Below are 21,539 nucleotides of genomic sequence, written 5' to 3'. Positions count from 1 at the left end.
GGAGGCTGAGGCAGGAGAATGGCGTAAATCCAGGAGGCGGAGCTTGCAGTGAGCCGAGATCCAGCCACTGCACTCCAGCCCGGGCAACAGAGCGAGACTCCGTCTCAAAAAAAAAAAGAATCACTTCTTGTATGTCCTACCACATCTCTCAAATTTTTCCTCTGCTGAAAATAAACTGAGCTTTGCAAAAGTATTTCTGCTTCAGAATTCAAACCTACTCCAGGAAACCTGAGAATGCAGATTTTAAAAATGAACACTCCCACAACACAGTATGTCAATATAAATGTAAACACACATATGTACACATCCCAACTTTGTAGAAAATATCTAATAATTTGACTAATCCCCTTTAAAACTGGAGGAAAGATTTCTAGTATTGATCAGGAACAAATTTTCAACAAGTTCATATTAACTGCTTAAAGTTAGACCACCAACTCAGGAGAAATAACAAGGTGTGTCATATGATTAGGAGATTTCAAATAAGCTTCTACTAAATAAGCAGGTTCTTTAGGAAGCACAGGAGTTGGTGACTGCATTTCAGAGGCATAAAAGAAAATAGTAAAAGACATGAATTCCAGTCAAAGTGGCAAAAATAAGCAATCTGCCACAGCCACATGGGCTCCTCAGCATTCTTTTGCTGGAGGCACAAAGCAGCACTGGGGCCTTGGCAAGCTGCTGAGCAGGAACAAACAGGGACCACAAGTCACCAGTGATTGTTCTTTTCTGTCAAGCTTTCCCAGGGACATTTTTGTTAGATCTGAAGTCTGACAGTTTGCCTTGGGCACTTTATGTCACAAAGGATAAGACAGACTCAAAAAAAGGCTTTCTCTTCCAAGCCTCAGGGTTTTACCTAAAAGCAAGCCAAAAGCCTGGTTTCTGAATCCAAATGCTGATGCAGGCAAACCCGTCCATGGCTGACCACTACCAGGGAATATCTGACTACCCTCTTTCCTTCTTACTCCCTGCCCCTGCCCCCTTGCTTTCCTCAATCCAAGAAATTAATTCATCTTCCCTTTTCCAATCCTGGAACCCCTCCTTCTTTCAGATAACACAGCACGGATTCTAACCAGGAGGTCTGGTTTCCGGCAGCAGGAGCAGAGTGTCTTTTACCTGCCTATCCTGATAGCAGACAGCGGGCAGCCCGTGCTGAGCAGCACAGGCACACTGACCATCCAAGTGTGCAGCTGTGATGACAATGGCCACGTCATGTCCTGCAGCCCAGAGGCCTACATGCTCCCAGTCAGTTTGAGCCGGGGTGCCCTCATTGCCATCCTGGCCTGCATCTTCGTCCTCTTAGGTGAGTAAGGGGCTGCTTTCCCTTCTGTGGAGTCCTGCCAGTGCTCACTCAGACATCCATTCATTACCTTCCTGACACAGCTATTTAGAACTGATCCTCCACACCTTGCTTACTCAAAAGGTGGTAGAGTGAGGCTGCAAAAATACAGTAAAGAAACTGAGGACAGTCCCTTAGGTGTCTGTGGTAAGATCAAAGCACATATACTTACGAAGTATCTACTATGAGCTGGGGCACCATACAAGGTGCTAGGATTAATAAAACAGACACATCCTGGCCTTCCTGAGTTTACTTCAGAACAAAGCAGGCTTGTTTTGACATCATAGAATCAAAATTACAATTTAGACAGGATTTGATGATCACCTCTTCTAACCCCTTCATTTAAGTAAAAGCTAAGTCACAAAGGGGTAAGTGACAGGCTCAAAACCAAAGTCAGAGGCAGAGCCAGGGCTGAAATGCAGGCAGGTCATACACACTGGGCACCCCTGTGGCTCAACAGCACTGCCTTTCTCCTAAACGCTCATCCTGATTCTGGAGGTGGTATTACAGGGAAGGGAAGAGGGATAAGGTATCCTGGTTGGACAAGTGACAGGGATAGATGCCATTTCAAACAGGGTAGTCAGGGAATCCCTCACTGATAAGACCTTTGAGCAGAAAGCTAAAGGAAGTGATGGTGTGAACCACACATATTTCTGGAGAATAAGCTGTTTGGGGTGATTAGTACCCCTCCCAGGCACCATGGCCATCTAACCAGGAACGGCAACTAAACAGGGTCAGTTTTCCTCTACTGATGAAATAAGGGCATTACAGGCCAGTAGTGGGAGAGCACTACTGGGGTTAAGTAACCCTTCCTTCCTCCTCTCAAGTCATACTGCAAGGCGGCTCCCCAACTCCCTGGTATGTAAGGCCATCCTTGCAATTGTTTTCTAATTCCACACTCAAAAACAGAGAAACAAAAACACTTAAACCAACTCTTGCAAAAAAGAAAATATCTGTACGTATATCCTTGCTCTTCTTATTGAACCAATCTATAGCAAATATATCTTGCTTAGAGAAAAACAGATTTAGTAGATACTAGTATTATTCAATATAAAAGAAATCTGAGTTTTCTGAGAGAAAAAGCCCTGAGGATTGAAATTAGAATAGAGGTACAGATATTCACATACACCCTTGATCCCAAGTTCACTTCTATACCAAGAGACAGATCAAAGAAGTTCTTGTGAAAAATGTCGGCACTTCATTTTCTAGGTAGGTCTGTGGAATGTGCTTCTTAAAATACATAGGAAAATACAACATGTGGTTTAATTTTGTTTTTTTGGTTCAGCCCTATGCAAAGAGAGAAAGAGTATAAATAAGTAACCTTTCTAAGTTCTTGGATCCCTGCGTCAGACAAAATTGTTACGGTTTCTGGACCCTGACTGCATTGACAAGTAAAACCTCCCTGCAATTCCTTGAGTTTCCATAAGGTGGCATTGGGGGTCCTTGAGTGCAGAACGGACAACCTGTAAGAGGCCTTTGAAGAAACTTGTTCCTGGGAGAAATTTCCAGACTGGCTGTCCTTACTTCTATCTTTGGAAAATGTCGAAGTTAAAAGTTCACTCTGGCCCACAAAAAGCCATCATTACAGAAATACTGATTTAAAGAGACTGGCTTGGAGAGGCTCTCAAGTTAAAAATGGTGTGCAAGGGACAATTTATTTTATCCCTCCCCACCCATGATGATGTCTTGTCTTTTGAACTGTACAGAAAAAGTAAACTGTTTTCAGGAGCTAAATTGAGCAGAGCTGTCATAAAATCCTCACAGTTTTAAGTACTCTTACTTCTAAGAGTACGCATCCCACATTAAGAATAATTCATGAAACTTTAAGATTTGAGTTGCATTTGTCAACAAAATACTACATTTTATGGACAACTAAATTAATTCTGACTTCGTGGGGTTTTTATTTCATGTCTCACATATTTATGTAGTTCCTAGAAAATCTCATAAGCTCTATGCACCATGCCTACAGTACCCAAAGAATAAACCATCCCTAGAACTAATTCTCTTCGGTCAGAGAAGCCTTTCAGCTAAATAAGACCATTTTCCTCAAAATCTGATTTTCAGGGCATTATATAATATTTGTTATTTAAATTAGATTACCCAAAAAAAAAGAAAAAGAAAAGACATGTAGCAATCTTTATTTTTCAAGAAACGGACTAGTTCTATACAAACGGCCCACTTCTCCATGACCATCAGAATTCTCTCCAGCAAGGTACTCAAAAGACTTCCAATTTTGCTTCCTAGCATTTTCCGAAATACCACCCCTACCACTTCAAGGTCACCTCTGTGAAGCCCTTCTCAGTCTCCCAAGTAAAATTCACTGGCCCTGCCTCTGTACTCTCCTGGTGACACTTGTGGCTCTAATAGCCCTTATCACTGTCTGACTTGCATTAATTATCAGCATCCATAATCTCCTTAGATTACAAGCTCGCAAGAGCAGAATCCATGTCACACTCAATATTGTTTCCCCATTGCTTAGCATAGAGCCTTAAAAATATGTGGCTTTAATAACTTTACTGAAACACAGCATGCTCACTTCGAACCTCAGGTCTCCAACTTGCATCAATCCAAATCACACTCCAACCTTTCATGCTCGATTCAAGCCCTCACTTCCTTAAAGTCCTATTAGTCTCTTTTTCTCTAGGAATCCCACCATCCTTTTAGTCCACGCCTCGTATTTTTGCACACAGAGAAAATATACACAAGCATATCATCGTTTCCTGTGTATGTTTTGTCACCAAAGCTATCCGGGAAAATATTACATATTAATGTCATTAATCGCAATTTATAAAAAAGCACATCTACATTCAAAAAAATTTTTAAATCACTGTTGTGAGTTTTATTAGTCTGTAATCCTTTACTGCATGTACGAATGTACTCCACTTTTTCCCCTTGGATGAACTGGGGTCTTATTCTGCAGTGCTGTCAAACGGTCACTGTTCACTAGCTGTAACAAAGTACACCAGAAAAAAAAAAAAATCAATAGCAGTTCTACAGCTAAAACCTCAACACTCTTCCTGGAAAACGTTTTCAGTCAGAGAGATAAATAGCTCAATGGGATTATCTCTATCTCTCCTTTAAACCCCGGCGAACACATTCTAGGCGGGGGGGAAATGCATTTGCTGGGATAAAATTTTATCCAAACCTGCAAGGGCACATCTAACAGTGTGGTGTTTCTTTAATAACATGATGAATTATATAAAATGCCACTGCTCATTCTCTCCCTTCCATAAACACCCTTGGGTCCAGAAAGCCACAACCGCCTAATGAAAGGCTTCTCTGAAGAACCTGAGTTTACTGGACCCCAGGGATCACTTACGTTCTGTTGTTTTTTAGAGGTATAAAAAGACTACAACTTTGGCGCATACTTAGTATTTCTATCTCTACGCATATTAAGATATGATTATATACAGAGTAGAATCCTATTAAGATGTCAATATAAGGAAGCAGCATTCCCCCTACATAAGACTTCCACATTCCACATTATAAGAAGAGAAAAGTATATTTACCATCATATAAACAGAGCACATGATCTAGTCCTTAGAGTATGTTGGTCCATAACAGGCCTTTGTGCTTTGTTAATTGGATTTTAAATCGGGTGTTAGGTGTAGAGACACACACAATTTCAAAACAGCACGCCGCTGTTAAGAGACTATATGCAATTTTTTCTAATTAAATCATTTAAAGAAATACAGGGCTTCACTGTCCACAACCTGACTTACAGAAAGAGAACAAGGTGGACTTAAATTAGAATTCCCCGAAGTTTCAGATATCTAAAAGCTATCTGAGCTCTCTCCACTCGGTAGCTCTTCCCCTAACCGTGGTCAATCAAGACTATTTCTACTCACCGCACACACAGCCACATCTCCTCGGTAAACAGACTCTCTTTTATCTTCCTCGCAGTGCTGGTGTTGCTCATTTTGTCCATGAGGCGGCACCGGAAACAACCATACATCATCGACGACGAGGAAAACATCCACGAGAACATCGTCCGCTATGACGACGAGGGCGGCGGCGAGGAGGACACCGAGGCCTTCGACATCGCGGCCATGTGGAACCCCCGGGAGGCGCAGGCGGGGACCGCCCCCAAGACGCGGCAGGACATGCTGCCCGAGATCGAGAGCCTCTCCCGCTACGTGCCTCAGACGTGCGCAGTGAACAGCACTGTCCACAGCTACGTGCTGGCCAAGCTCTACGAGGCCGACATGGACCTGTGGGCGCCGCCCTTCGACTCCCTTCAGACGTACATGTTCGAGGGCGAAGGCTCTGTGGCGGGGTCGCTGAGCTCCCTGCAGTCGGCCACGTCGGACTCGGAACAGAACTTCGACTTCCTGACGGACTGGGGGCCGCGCTTCCGGAAGCTGGCCGAGCTCTACGGGGCGTCGGAGGGACCCGCGCCGCTGTGGTGACGGAAGCGAAGAGGCAGGCGCGCGTCCAAATCCAGACGTTCTCCGCAGGTGCTTCGCGGACAAGGTGCAGCCGACCACACGAGCAATACTGTGCTGGAGAGTGAGAATGGGGGAGAGAGGGCGAACAGAGCTCTCTCTGGATCAGCTTTACTTGGGTAGATTAAGTTAAATAAGCAAAAGGAAACCCAGGAAGTAGAGGGCAGAATCTTCAATTACCTTTTTTTCTTTTCTTTTTGATTTTTCTCACACTGTGCGAAGGCCTGAAGTCCAACGTGTTATGACAAGGGTGACTTTGCCATTCGCTAAGGCGTTTGTCGCTTTTCCACCACAGAAAGGCTCTGGCCTTGGATACAGAGATGCCAGTTGAAAGCAGAAAGTTCTACTCTCATATCCGTTTTTTATCTTATTCTCCATTTAAGAGTTTTTGCTGGCTCATCAAACCACAGATACCAACCCACAAGAAAGAACAGAAAACTTGTTACTCAGTAAAATTAACCTACTTGTTCTGGGATGGATGGAATTTATCGTAACCCTTTTGAGACAAGGTTAAAACTGAATCAGCCTTGCATGGGGGTGGATGGGTGGGAGGGTGGGTGAAGGAAGAGACATTGACTTTATGCTCAAGTTTAGTGGCTGAACCAAGAGATGTTGGCATTACAGCTCATCCAACGCCATCAAGTTAGAGTGCTCGCGTCTCCTCTCAGCTCTTTAACTGTGCCCCTGCAAAATTGTTCGGAATGAAACCAGAAAGACCTGCCTCTTTTGCACTGTAGATGTCTCTTCCATGTGCCAAATGTGGAGATTAGATGCTACAAATGAAAGCCAAATAAAAAGAAGTATCTGATAAAAGCATGGGTTAGAGGGCTTTCCTAATCTGTGTGAGGTCAATCCAAGGGATGTTTACATACTGTAGATAACCTACTTGAACAAAAATCAGTATTATAGAGAATAAATGGATGTAAGAAAATTACATGTACAAGTTTTGTATATTTGTTAATAATTTTGGTAATAAATATGATGTACTGCATCTCAGTACCTTAGCACTTCTTTTAATAAAAGTTAAATAGAAGGAAAAGTCTATTGCGAATTTGTTTAATTGCTGAACAGGTAGATGGCGGCTTTGTAATCCGGATCTACCTCAGGCTCCCAGGGTTGGGGCTAATGTGTAAGGCAAAAGCAGTGGCAAAGAAGTGTGAGGCTGCATTCTATTTCAGTCGCTAACCATATGAACATTATGGTTGAAACTGTTAAGCTTTTAATGAACACCCTCCATTTCTTCATCCCTGAAGAGAGCAAAGGGTGGTTTGGTAAGATCAATGATACAATGGTGAATTTAGCACATATTTTTCATTTTGCAAAAGGGTATTACCCATAGCCGCCAATGAGGCAGGCTGCTGTGCTACTTACATCTCTATTTCATTGGCAAATTGAGCTCACAGATGGTTGCAACCATATTTTATTCATCTTTCCTTTTGCTACAGTAGCTAGCGTACTCTTCTGCATACAGTAGGTGCTTAACACATACTTCATGGCTACACGATGGGAAGGATCTCTTTGTTTGACATTCTATTACTAAAAAATATTTTACACAACAATCTTCACAATTGAGGACAAATTGTGAACAAAATCATTGCCTGAGAGCCTTGATTGTAGCAGCAGTTCTCAAATTTTAATGCATCAGAATTACCTGAAGAAATTGTTAAACTACCTCACCCCTAGATTTTCTGATTCAGTCGATTTGGGGCAGTTTGTATTTCTAACATGTTCCCAGGAGATGCTGATGCTGCTGGTCCAGGAACCACATTTTGAAAACCTCTGGTATGCAGTTACTCACTCTCCAACACATGAAGATTAAACTATATCCCATCTGCATTGGGTCCCATCTTCCCACAGAGTGGTGTTGTGAACTGTTTTCCCAGTACAACATGAAGAGTTTACAGAAATGTATGAGAAAGCTGATGAGGGTCTGGTAGGCAGTAGGATGTGCTTTTTTGCATATTACACATTACATGGTACCATTACATGGTACATTAACAGCCACCAAATTCTCTTCAGCCTTCAGCATACTAACACTTTCTTCTCATGAAAGGCAGGCAGCTCTCACACATCCTCCTCAAGGATAGAGTGCAATGTAAAAATAAATACACTTAACAAAGCAAAAGAAAAAGCATGGACTTGAGTCCAAACTAGGCTTTACAATATACCAATTATATGGATGCAGGAAAATCAACCTCTATAACATTCTTCCTTCCTACCACAGCCCTGAGGATAATTTTGTGAGTATTTCACTTTGTATTGCTTGTGTTACAACTGAGAACAGCTGTTATCCTAACCACAGGGGGTTATCATGCCCCACATCCTGCAAATGTGGTCCCCATGATATTGGGCATGAAGTGATTAAACAAAATCTCCTGAATCTTCTGGTCCCTGGGAGGATGTTTAATGGTGTAATATAGGAAGTGTGAATGAAGCACAAAATAGATCTATTTCAGCTTCGTACTCTAAGCTAAAAGAGATTCCCACTCCAAATGAATTTTAAAATTCCCTTACTACTGCCACAATGTAATACAAATGCTGATCCCTCTGGGAATAAAGAAAAAGAAAACCATCATCATCTCCATACAGACAATGTGATCAGGTTAAGCTGGAGAGCTGTAAAATCATTCAGCCATTTCTTTGTCAACAGGTACAACAGCTAGCCTGTAATTTACATGTTGGAAACAGGAGAATCTGTAGAAACCAATTGATAAGACTCAATCTGAAACTGTATACTGAATAAGAGCACAAGCAAAGATAAAAATTAGCAATGAATTTTCCACATCTAAAAAAGAGAATATTCAAGCACGGCATATAGCAAAGACAAAGATGGGGTGGTTCACACAAGAAAGAATCTATGAATCCTGAAAATGGAATTCGACAAGTTAAAAATCAGTGCAGGCACATTGATTAAAAGTTGTCATTAGTTCACTAATAATGCAGAACTAGGCCTTGACGACAGAATTCACAGTATTTCCATGTAGTGCTAGGACTATATGAATGTAAGACAGACACACTTTACAAGTAGTTCCCATTGCAGATTGACTCACTGTCATATCCATTTGTCATTTTTACAATAAAGAACCTTCAACATATTATTATACATAAATACCTAGATTAGGGAAGCTTCTGCTTTATTCGTAAAGATCAAGTTTCTGATAGAGGAAGTGGAAAAAATTAGGCTAAGTGGTCCTCTTTTTTATTTTTTTAAATTATATTTTAAATTCTACGGTACATGTGCACAACGTGCAGGTTTGTTACGTAGGTATACATGTGCCATGTTGGTGTACTGCACCCATTAACTCGTCATTTACATCAGGTATTTCTCCTAGTACTATCCCTTCCCCATCCCCCGACCCCATGACAGACCCCGGTGTGTGATGTTCCCCACCCTGTGTCCAAGTGTTCTCCTTGTTCAATTCCCACCTATGAGTCAGAACACGCAGTGTTTGGTTTTCTGTCCTTCCGCAACATTGCTCAGAATGGTTTCCAGCTTCATCCACATCCCTACAAATGACATAAACTCATCCTTTTTCTATGGCTGCATAGTATTTTATGGTGTATATGTTTCACATTTTCTTAATCCATTCTATCATTGATGGACATTTGGGTTGGTTCCAAGTCTTTGCTCTTGTGAATCGTGCCACAATAAACATATGTGTGCATGTGTCTATATGGTAGCATGATTTATAATCCTTTGGGTATATATCCAGTAATGGAATTGCTGGGTCAAATGGCATTTCTAGTTCCAGATCCTTGAGGAATCGCCACACTGTCTTCCACAATGGTTGAACTAGTTTACAGTCCCACCAACAGTGTAAAAGTGTTCCTATTTCTCCACATTCTCTCCAGCACCTGTTGTTTCCTGACTCCTTAATGATCACCATTCTAACTGGTGAGAGATGGTATCTTCATTGTGGTTTTGATTTGCATTTCTCTGATGGCCAGTGATAATGAGCATTTTTTTCATGTGTCTGTTGCCTGCATAAATGTCTTCTTTTGAGAAATATCTGTCCACATCCTTTGCCCACTTTTTGATGGGGTTGATTTTTTCTTGTAAATTTTTTAAGTTATTTGTAGATTCTGGGTATTACCCTTTGCCAGATGGGTAGATTGCAAAAATTTTCTCCCATTCTGTAGGTTGCCTGTTCACTCTGATGGTAGTTTATTTTGCTGTGCTCTTTAGTTTAATTAGATCCCATTTGTCTATTTTGGCTTTTGTTGCCATTGCTTTTGGTGTTTTAGTCATGACATCCGTGCCCATGCCTATGTCCTGAATGGTATTGCCTAGGTTTTCTTCTAGGATTTTTATGGTTTTAGGTCTAACATTTAAGTCTTTAATCCATCTTGAATCAATTTTTATACAAGGTGTAAGGAAGGGATCCAGTTTCAGCTTTCTACGTATGTCTAGCCAGTTTTCCTAGCACCATTTATTAAATAAGGAAACCTTTCCCCATTTCTTGTTTTTGTCCAGTTTGTCAAAGATCAGATGGTTGTAAATGTGTGGTGTTATTTCTGAGGGCTCTGTTCTGTTCCATTGGTCTAAATCTCTGTTTTGGTACCAGTACCATGCTGTTTCAGTTACTGTAGCCTTGTAGTATAGTTTGAAGTCAGGTACTGTGATGTCTCCAGTTTTGTTCTTTTGGCTTAGGATTGTCTTGGTAATGTAGGCCCTTTTTTGGTTCCATATGAACTTTAAAGTAGTTTTTTCCAATTCTATGAAGAAAGTCATTGGTAGCTTGATGGGGATGGCATAGAATCTATAAATTACCTTGGGCAGTATGGCCATTTTCACGATAATGATTCTTCCTATCCATGAGCATGGAATGTTCTTCCATTTGTTTATGTCCTCTTTTATTTTGTTGAGCAGTGGTTTGTAGTTCTCCTTGAAGAGGTCCTTCACGTCCCTTGTAAGTTGACTTCCTAGGTATCTTATTCTCTTTGAAGCAATTGTGAATGGGAGTTCACGCATGATTTCATTCTCTGTTTGTCTGGTGTATAGGAATTGGTGTATAGGAATACTTCTGATTTTTGCACATTGACTTTGTATCCTGAGACTTTGCTGAAGTTGCTTGTCAGTTTAAGGAGATTTGGGGCTGAGATGATGGGATTTTCTAAATACACAGTCATGTCATCTGCAAACAAGGACAATTTGACTTCCTGTTTTCGTAATTGAACATGCTTTATTTCTTTCTCTTGCCTGATTGCCCTGGCCAGAACTTCTAACACTACATTGAATAGGAGTGGTGAGAGAGGGTATCCCTGTCTTAACGCCAGTTTTCAAAGGGAATGTCTCCAGTTTTTGCCAGTTCAGTATGGTATTGGCTGGGGGCTTGTCATAAATAGCTCTTATTATTTTGAGATACATCCCATCAGTACCTAGCTTATTGAGAGTTTTTAGCATGAAGGGCTGTTGAATTTTGTTGAAGGCCTTTTCTGCATTTATTGAGATAATCATGTGGTTCTTGTCTTTGATTCTGTTTATATGATGGATTACGTTTATTGATTTGCGTATGTTGAACCAGCCTTGCATCCCAGGGATGAACCAACTTGATCGTTGTGGATAAGCTTTTTGATGTGCTGCTGGATTTGGTTTGCCCGTATTTTATTGAGGATTTTTGCATCAATGTTCATCAGAGATATTGGTCTAAAATTCTCTTCTTTTGTTGTGTCTCTGCCAGGCTTTGATATCAGGGTGATGCTAGCCTCACAAAATGAGTTAGGGAAGATTCCCTCTTTTTCTATTGATTGGAATAGTTTCAGAAGGAATGGTACCAGCTCCTCTTTGTACCTCTGGTAGAATTTGGTTGTGAATCTGTCTGGTCCTGGACATTTTTTGGTTGGTAGGCTATCAATTATTGCCTCAATTTCAGAGCCTGTTATTGGTCTATTCAGGGATTGAACTTCTCCCTGGTTTAGTCTTGGGAGGGTGTATGTGTCTAGGAATTTATCCATTTCTTCTAGATTTTCTAGTTTATTTGCGTAGAGGTGTTTATAGTATTCTCTGATGGTAGTTTGCATGTCTGTGGGGTCAGTGGTGATATCCCCTTTATCACTTTTTATTGCATCTATTTGATTCTTCTCTCTTTTCTTATTAGTCTTGCTAGCAGTCTATTTTGTTGATCTTTTAAAAAAACCAGCTCCTGGAATCATTGGTTTTTTGAAGGGTTTTTCATGTCTCTATCTCCTTCAGTTCCGCTCTGATCTTAGTCATTTCTTGTCTTGTGCTAGCTTTTGAATATGTTTGCTCTGGCTTCTCTAGTTCTTTTAATTGTGATGTTAGGGTGTCAATTTTACATCTTTCCTGCTTTCTCTTGTGGGCATTTAGTGCTATAAATTTCCCTCTACACACTGCTTTAAATGTGTCCCAGAGATTCTGGTATGTTGTATCTTTGTTCTCATTGGTTTCAAAGAATATCTTTATTTCTGCCTTCATTTCATTATGTACCAAGTAGTCATTCAGGAGCAGGTTGTTCAGTTTCCACGTAGTTGAGTGGTTTTGATTGAGTTTCTTAGTCCTGAGTTCTAGTTTGATTGCACTGTGGTCTGAGAGACAGTTTGTTATAATTTCTGTTCTTTTACATTTGCTGAGGAGTGCTTTACTTCCAACTATGTGGTCAATTTCGGAATAAGTGCGATGTGGTGCTGAGAAGAATGTATATTCTGTTGATTTCGGGTGGAGAGTTCTGTAGATGTCTATTAGGTCCGCTTGGTGTAGAGTTGAGTTCAATTCCTGCATATCCTTGTTAACTTTCTGTCTCGTTGATCTGTCTAATGTTGACAGTGGGGTGTCAAAGTCTCCCATTATTATTGTATGGGAGTCTAAGTCTCTTTGTAAGTCTCTAAGAACTTGCTTTATGAATCTGGGTGCTCCTGTATTGGGTGCATATATATTTAGGATAGTTAGCTCTTCTTGTTGCATTGATACCTTTACCATTATGTAATGGCCTTCTTTGACTCTTTTAATCTTTGTTGGTTTAAAGTCTGTTTTATCAGAGACTAGGATTGCAACCCCTGCTTTTTTTTGTTTTCCATTTGCTTGGTAGATATTCCTCAATCCCTTTATTTTGAGCCTATGTGTGTCTCTGCACGTGAGATGGGTCTCCTGAATACAGTACACTGATGGATCTTGATTCTTTGTCCAATTTGCCAGTCTGTGTCTTTTAATGGGGGCATTTAGCCCATTTACATTTAAGGTTAATATTGTTATGTGTGAATTTGATCTTGTCATTATGACATTAGCTGGTTATTTTGCTCATTAGTTGATGCAGTTTCTTCCTAGCATTGATGGTTTTACAATTTGGCATGTTTTTGCAGTGGCTGATACCAGTTGTTCCTTTCCATGTTTAGTGCTTCCTTCAGGGTCTCTTGTAAGCCAGGCCTGGTGGTGATAAAATCTCTCAGCATTTGCTTTGTCTGTAAAGGATTTTATTTCTCCTTCACTTACGAAGCTTAGTTTGGCTGGATATGAAATTCTGCACTGAGCTTGTAGAGTCTCTGCCAAGAGATCCGCTGTTAGTCTGATGGGCTTCCCTTTGTGGGTAGCCCGACCTTTCTCTCTGGCTGCCCTTAACATTTTTTCCTTCATTTCAACCTTGGTGAATCTGACAATTATGTGTCTGGGGGTTGCTCCTCTCGAGGAGGATCTTTGTGGTGTTCTCTGTATTTCCTGAATTTGAATGTTGGCCTGCCTTGCCAGGTTGGGGTAGTTGTCCTGTATAATATCCTGAATAGTGTTTTCCAACTTGGTTCCATTCTCCCCCTCACTTTCAGGTACACAAATCAAATGTAGATTTGGTCTTTTCACATAGTCCCAAATTTCTTGGAGGTTTTGTCATTTCTTTTTACTCTTTTTTCTTTAAACTTCTCTTCTCACTTCATTTCATTCATTTGATCTTCAATCACTAATATGCTTTCTTCCACTTGATTGAATTGACTACTGAAACTTGTGCATGCGTTACGTAGTTCTCATGCCATGGTTTTCAGCTCCATCAGGTCATTTAAGGCCTTCTCTACACTGTTCATCCTAGTTAGCCATTCTTCTGATATTTTTTCAAGGTTTTTTCAAGGTTTTTTGGCTTCCTTGTGATGGATTCGAACATCCTCCTTTAGCTTAGAGAAGTTTGTTATTACCGATCTTCTGAGGTCTACTTCTGTCAACTTGTCAAAGTCATTCTCCATCCAGCTTTGTTCCGTTGCTGGTGAGGAGCTGCAATCCTTTGGAGGAGAAGAGGTGCTCTGGTTTTCAGAATTTTCAGCTTTTCTGCTCTGGTTTCTCCCCATCTTTCTGGTTTTATCTACCTTTGGTCTTTGATGATGGTGACCTACAGATGGGGTTTTGGTGTGGATGTTCTTTTTGTTGATGTTGATGCTATTCCTTTCTGTTTGTTAGTTTTCCTTCTAACAGTCAGGATCCTCAGCTGCAGGTCTGTTGGAGTTTGCTGGAGGTCCACTCCAGACCCTGTTTGCCTGGGTGTCACCAGTGGAGGTTGCAGAACAGCAAATATTGCAGAACAGCAAATGTTGCTGCCTGATCCTTCCTCTGGAAGCTTCATCTCAGAGGGGCATCTGGCTGTATGAGGTATCATTCAGCCCCTACTGAGAGGTATCTCCCAGTTAGGCTACTTGGGGGTCAGGGACCCACTTGAGGAGGCAGTCTGTCCGTTCTCAGATCTCAAAATCCATGCTCGGAGAACCACTGCTCTCTTCAAAGCTCAGCTGGGAATACAAAAATCAACCATCTTCTGTGTTGCTCATGCTGGGAGCTGTAGACTGGAGCTGATCCTATTCAGCCATCTTGGAGCTCAGTCATGGTTCTCTTTTAAAATGACCTTCCAGTGACCTTTTTGTCTCTTGTGATTCATGTTATGCAAAAATATACATGAATACTAATTTACATACTATGTAATTAACTATAACACCAATCCAAAACAATTTTTCTTACATCTTTCTTCCTCGGACAGGAAGCTGGCAAATCCTACCTCGTTTGTTTGGCCACACTGTTGGTTTTATAAGGATGATCAGATGACTGATGATGAGAGAGTTTCTTCCACTCTATTGCTTTAGCTACTGTGGTCACCTGCCTGGTGCCTATGTTGCCAAGTGCTTTATCTCCTATCCCAGAGAGTCTTAGATCACTTCTCTGAGAGCAGCCACTCTCAAAAACTGGTACAACTACCCATAGAATCTTCTCTAATCTTTTGGGAGGACTAGATCCTTTGTCTTTTTTACTGTTATTTCCATTTCTTCCTCTACTTTCCTATCACCTGTTTCAGTTACCATTGCTGGTGCATAAAAAATGTTAATTAAAAAAACTGGTGAAAATGATAACCATTTTATTATGCTCATAGATTCTGTGGGTCAGGAATTTGGAAAGAGTGCATCTGACACTTTGTGACACTTTGTCTCTGCTCCACGGTGTCTGGGGTCTCAGCTGGGAAAGGTCAAAGGCTGAGGGTGATTCATGGGCTGTGACTTGACACATCCATTTGTTCATTCACCCACATCTTGGTGGTTGACACTGACTATCAACAAGGACATCAAATGGAGCAAATGTCAGCCAAACCTTGGTATGTGGCTGCTTGGGCATCCTCCCAGCATGGAGGCTGAGTTACTAGAGTATAAACATCACAAGAAAACCAAGCAGAAGCTAAATCACCTTTCGTGACTTCAGAAGTCATGTAGCATTACCTCTATGGCAGTCACAAGCTTCCCCATATCGAAGAAGAGGGAATGTGGGCTCCACCTCTCAGTGAGAAGAGTGTCAGAGTTAGATCTATATCATAAGAAATAACATTGCCCATTGTTGGAAAATATAATCTGTCATATTGTCTTTTCCTTTTTTAATACCCTGCCTCTTTTTCTTACTCCAGGAAATCACATTTGGTTCCATTCATCATTTCCTTTCTTCCACTCCCTTTCTTTGTTATAGAATATATTCTTATTTCCATAGATATATTATTATTCTTTGAAATTCAGCCCTCTCCCTACCACAAAGTACTTTCAGAAGTAAATGAATATTTCATGAAAACACCTAGCAAAATATCTGATGTATAAGAAGCATTCAATATATATATTTCATTGAGGTACAATTGGCCTCAATAAAAGGTCAATTATATTGAATTTTTACTGAGGTATAATAAACTGTACATATCTAAAGCATAGAATTTGATAAGTTTTGACATACGTGTACACCCATGAAACCATCACCACAATCAAAATGGTAAGTATACCTGTCACCCCCAAAAGTTATCTCCTGCCCCTCTGTAACACCTCCCTCCCATCCTGACCAACTCCTCTCCAACCCCAAGCAACTATTGATATGCTTTCTATCACTACAGATTGGTTTGCATTTTCTAGACTTTTATATAAATGGAATCATGCAATAGATACTTTTTTCTTTGATCTCACATCTTTCACTCATAATTATTTTGATATTCATCAGTGTCATTGTGTACATCAACAGTTTATTGGGTTTTGTTGCTGAGTAACATTTCACTGTATAGCTATAGGATAATTTGTTTATTGATTTGCATATGGATGGATAATGGGGTTGTTTGCAGTTTTTGGCTATTGTAAGCAAAGCTGCTATGAACATTTATGTGTGAGTCTTCACAGGACATATATTTCCTCTTCTTGGTTAGTGCCTAGGTGTGGAATGGATGGAATATATGGTAGGTATATGCTTTAAGAGGGAAAAAAACCTGCCAAACTGCTTTCCAAAGTGTTTTTACCATTTTCTATTCCCACTAGAGATAAGGGAAAGTTTCCTTTTTTACACATTCACACCAACACTTGGTGTGTCTGGACTTTTTATAACAGGAGAGTTGTGGCATCTCACTGTGGCTTTAGCTTACAATATCCTAATGACAAATAATGTCGAGCATCTTCTCATGTGCTTATTTGCCATCCATATATCTGCTTTGATGCTGTTTCCAGATGCTTTGTCCATTTTTAGTTGGGTTGTTTCTTATTACTGAGTTCTGAGATTTATTTATATTTTCTGGATACAAATCCCTTATATACTTTATGTGCTTTTATATATGTTTTAGATGCTTTTTAAAAAATTATTTATATGCTTTGCAAAGATATAGTCCCAGTATGTAGCTTGCCTTTTTATTCTCTTAACAATACCTTTGAAAGGTCAGAAGTTTTTGATTTTGATAACATCCAGTTTATCACTTTTTTTTTCATTTATGGATTGTACCCTTGGTGTCATTTCTAACAAACCTTTATCTAACTCAAAGTTACAAAGTTGTTTTTCCATGTTCTCTTCTGGAAGTTTTGTGCTTTTAGGTTTTTACATATAGGTCTGTATTCATTTCCGAGTTTATTTTTGTAGATTGTTAGGTATGATCAAGGTCCTTTTGTTTTTTTTTATTTTTGTTTTGCTTTGTTTTGCATATGGGTATCCAATTGCTCTGGCACCGTTTATTGAAAAGGGCTTTTTTTCACTGCATTGTCTTTGAGCCTTATTGTGGGTTGAATTGTGTTCTCTAAAAAGATATGTTTAAGTTCTAACACCCAGTATGTGGAAATATGACCTTATTTGGAAATTGGGTCTTTGTTTATTGACATAAAATAAAATGAGGTCATGCTGGATTACAGTGGGTCCTAATCCAAAGACCAGTATCCTTATAAAAAGAAGGAGATTTGTACACTGAGACAGAGACACAGAGAAGATACCATGTTGATGATGGAGACAGAAATTGGAGTGATGCTGCTACACACCAAGGAAGGCCAAGGTTTGTTGACAATACCAAAAGCTGGGAGGGAGGCCTGGTACAGACTCTCCCCCAACACCTCCAAGAGGAACCATGCCTGTCAACACCTTGACTTCCTACTTCTGGCCTCCAGAACCATGAGACTTCTTTTTTAGTCTTCAACTTCTATTTTAAGTTCAGGGGTACATGTGCAGGATGTACAGTTTTGTTACATAGGTAAACGTGTACCATGGTAGTTTACCACACAAATCAACCCATCACCTATGTGTTAAGTCAAGAATTCATTAGCTATTCTTCCTGTTGCTCTCCCTCCCCCCACCCTCCCCAACAGGCCCTAGTGTGTGTTGTTCTTCACCATGTGTCCATATGTTCTCATCATTCAGCTCCCACTTATAAGTGAGAACATGCAGTGTTTGGTTATCTATTCCTGCATTCATTTGCTGAGGATAATGGCTTCCAGCTCCATCCATGTCCCTGCAAAGGACATGATCTCATTCCTTTTTATGGCTGCATAGTATTCCATAGTATATATGTACCACATTTTCTTTATCTGGTCTATCACTGCTGAGCAGTTGGGTCGATTCCATGTCTTTGCTATTGTAAATAGTGCTGCAATGAACATACATGTGCACATATCTTTATAAAAGAATGATTTATATTCCTTTGGGTATATACTCGGCAATAGGATTGCTGGGTCAAGTGGTATTTCTGCCGTTAGGTCTTTAAGGAATTGCCACACCACTTGCCACAATGGTTGAACTAATTTATACTACCACCAACAGTGTAAATGCATTCCTTTTCTCTGCAAACTCACCAGCATCTGTTGTTTTCTGACTTTTTAATTATCGCTGTTCTGACTGGTGTGAGATGGCATCTCATTGTGGTTTTGATAAGCATTTCTCTAATGATCAGTGATGTTGAGTTTTTTTTTTCATATGTTCGTTGGCCATATGTATGCCTTCTTTTGAGAAGTGCCTGTTCATGTCCTTTGTCCACTTTTTAAGGGGTTGTTTTTTTCTTGTAAATTGGTTTATTAGACCTTTGTCAGATGGATAGATTGAAAAATGTTCTCCCATTTTGTAGGTTGTCTGTTCACCCTGATGATAGTTTATTTTGTTGTGCAAAAGCTCTTTAGTTTAATTAGATCACATTTGTCAATTTTTGCTTTTGTTGCAATTGCTTTCTGTCATGAAATCTTTGCCCATGTCTATGTCCTGACTCATATTGCCTAGATTTTCTTCTGCAAAAATGTTTTCCCATTCTGTAGGTTGTCTGTTCATCCTGATGATAGTTTATTTTGTTGTGCAAAAGCTCTTTAATTAGACCGCATTTGTCAATTTTTGCTTTTGTTGCAATGCTTTTGGTATTTTTGTCATGAAATCTTTGCCCATGACTAGGTCCTGATTGGTATTGCCTAGATTTTCTTCTAGGATTTTTATAGTTTTGGGTCTTAAATCATTAATCCACCTTGAGTTAATTTTTGCATAAGGTGTAAGTAAGGAGTCCAGTTTCAATTTTCTGCATATGACTAGTCAGTTCTCCCAGCACAATTTATTAAATAGGGAATCTTTTCTCCATTGCTTGTTTTTGTCAGATTTGTTGAAGATCAGATGGTTGTAGGTGTGTGGTCTTACTTCTGAGTTCTCTATTCTGTTCCATTGGTCTATGTGTCTGTTTTTTTCACCAGTACCATGCTGTTTTGGTTACTGTAGCCTTGTAGTATAGTTTGAAGTTGGGTAGCATGCTGCCTCCAGCTTTGTTCTTTTTGCTTAGGATTGTCTTGGCTATTCAGGCTCTTTCTTGGCAGAACCATGAGATCTTTAAGCCACCCAGTTTATGGCAGTTTGTTACAGCCACCCTAGGATATATACATACATAATGTATGCATAAATGTATGTAACACATTTTAATCTATTTAAACATTAAAAATAATGAAACACAAGGCTTTTATGTGCCCTTGCCTCTTTGCCTGTACCTACAACACATGCATAACACACACACACACACACACACACACACACACACACACTTTACCTATTAACTAACTAGTGCATTCATTTTGTCAGATTTTCTTTTTAACTTTAACTCAGTCATCATACATGGTTTCAGTGCATAGAGAGGACCTCTGAATGTGCCACTGAAGTCTGGCAGGCTACGGTGGCAGCAGTCCTCTCTAGCTGACTTGGCAGTGTGTGAGCAGCTCTCTCACAATGCCAGACAGGGGGTAGGGAAGAATGAATCACCAGATGGCTGAAAAGAGACACTTCCATTCGTGTGACCCCACTGATGTGTGCCATGCAGAGAGATTGCTGAGAATGGAGACAGGCTCATGCTTACTGGAAACAGTACTCAGTGCCCCTGGGTCCTCAGGTACAACAACAAAGAAAAGGTGTTTGAAAGGTGCCCCACATCCTGCTTGACTGCAGAGCTTATGGACCAGGCTGGCGAATTCCCACTTGCCATGACTCTGTAAGTGAAGAGCTGCCCTACAAAGTGAGAGAATTAACCTTCAAAGAGCAGGCTGGGTGGTTTCCTTCTGTCTCTCATGCTTGACATTCCCTGGCTGCCCCAGGAACCTTATGCAATCCCCTGCGTTTCCCTGCCAGGCCCATATGCAATGACATTCAGTCATCCTGATTACTTTTCTTCGCTAGCCTACCAAGGGGCACTCGCAGTCTGGCCTGGTGTCTACCCCCAGAATTAGCCTCATCAACCTCAAATTTTTCCATTTGCCAGTGACTTTTTGGGACTTTGACTAATGGACTGTAATACGGTCAGTACAAGACAAGATTCTCAAATGAGAGTCATTACCTGAGGATATATATTAACTACACCCAAGAGACACACCGGGCCTTGTCAGCATTCTCCAGACCGACATCCCTACTACTGAGCTGCAAGGTTTAGAAAAGGGAGTGGAGAAGGAAGATGCCAACTATTGAGCATCTACTGTATGGAAGCACTGTGCTAGGTGCTTGCACATACACTGCCATATTAAAACATAAGCTGAGCAAAAACCTGAAACCAGAAAAGGAAACGGAGGCTGTGTGTGAAACACTCGCCTTGGATATGGATATCATTGACTCCTCCAATAATAGTAATGCATAGAATGCTCTCTGAGAATGTTACTGACATTTGATTGTTGATACTCCCTCTAAACCTTAAGCCCTGGAGAACTGAAGATTGGCCCTAATAGTGAACAGCAAAACCAGGGAAGGACACTAGCATGAATCCTCTGAGAATCAGTGAGTGATCATTATTTCAAAATTCCACTCTTCAGTTCTTTCCTGAAAGCATGATTTCACTATAATATGTAAAGATTTAAAAAAGTAGATGTCAGCCAGGCACGGTGGTTCATGCCTGTAATCCCAGCACTTTGGGAGCCAAGGCGGGTGTATCACCTGAAGTCAGGAGTTCGAGACCAGCCTGGCTAATGTGGCAAAACCCTGTCTCTACTAAAAATACAAAAATTAGCTGGGCATGTTGAAGGGTGCCTGTAATCCCAGCTACTCAGGAGGCTGAGATAGGAAAGTGGCTTGAACCCGGAGGCAGAGGTTGCAGTGAGCCGAGATCATGCCACTGCACTCCAGTCTGGGAGACAGAGTGAGACTTTATCTCTTAAAAAAAAAAAAACCCAGAAAGAAAGTAGATGTCATCATGTAGGATTTTGTTATCAGGGACCTTATATACCCAGGTTAATTATCTTTCAAAAGATCAGGGGTCTCTTTCTGGAGGACATGGGCATACTGCTGTATTTGCAGTATGTCCCTTCCCTACAAATGGGGTACAAATACTCTGTAAACTCAAGGCCACAAGCCACATCCAGACTCCGACATGGATCTAAGCATATGCAAATATATCTCAGGCACATTTGGCAAACAGATTATTTATGGGACTTGGCAGAGAAGTCTTTCTCAGGGTTTTTAGTCACAGTCTTCATGACAGCACCCACTGTGACATTGAGCAGGTAAAGTGAATAATAATACATGCAACTTGGAAGGTCAATTCTTGCTTATATTTCTAATTACTAAATACACCATA

General features: G+C 40.6%; 1 protein-coding gene across 2 annotated transcripts in view; it reads left to right on the top strand.

The window, feature by feature from the left end:
* The window catches only part of CDH20 (cadherin 20), a 223,159-nt gene extending 216,342 nt beyond the window's left edge, over window positions 1–6,817 (top strand). For both annotated transcript variants that reach the window (XM_028838184.2, XM_077975119.1), the window contains 2 exons: window positions 1,046–1,297; window positions 5,237–6,817. In XM_028838184.2, the coding sequence (XP_028694017.2) occupies window positions 1,046–1,297; window positions 5,237–5,742 (758 nt within the window). In that variant the 3' untranslated portion in view covers window positions 5,743–6,817. The remainder of the gene's footprint in view (window positions 1–1,045; window positions 1,298–5,236) is intronic.
* Window positions 6,818–21,539: the final 14,722 nt, after the last annotated feature.

Source organism: Macaca mulatta, chromosome 18, assembly GCF_049350105.2.
Source record: "Macaca mulatta isolate MMU2019108-1 chromosome 18, T2T-MMU8v2.0, whole genome shotgun sequence".
In the NCBI taxonomy this organism is placed as follows: Eukaryota; Metazoa; Chordata; class Mammalia; order Primates; family Cercopithecidae; genus Macaca; species Macaca mulatta.
Note: the sequence above shows the minus strand (reverse complement) of the source record. Positions and strands in the feature narration are given on the sequence as shown.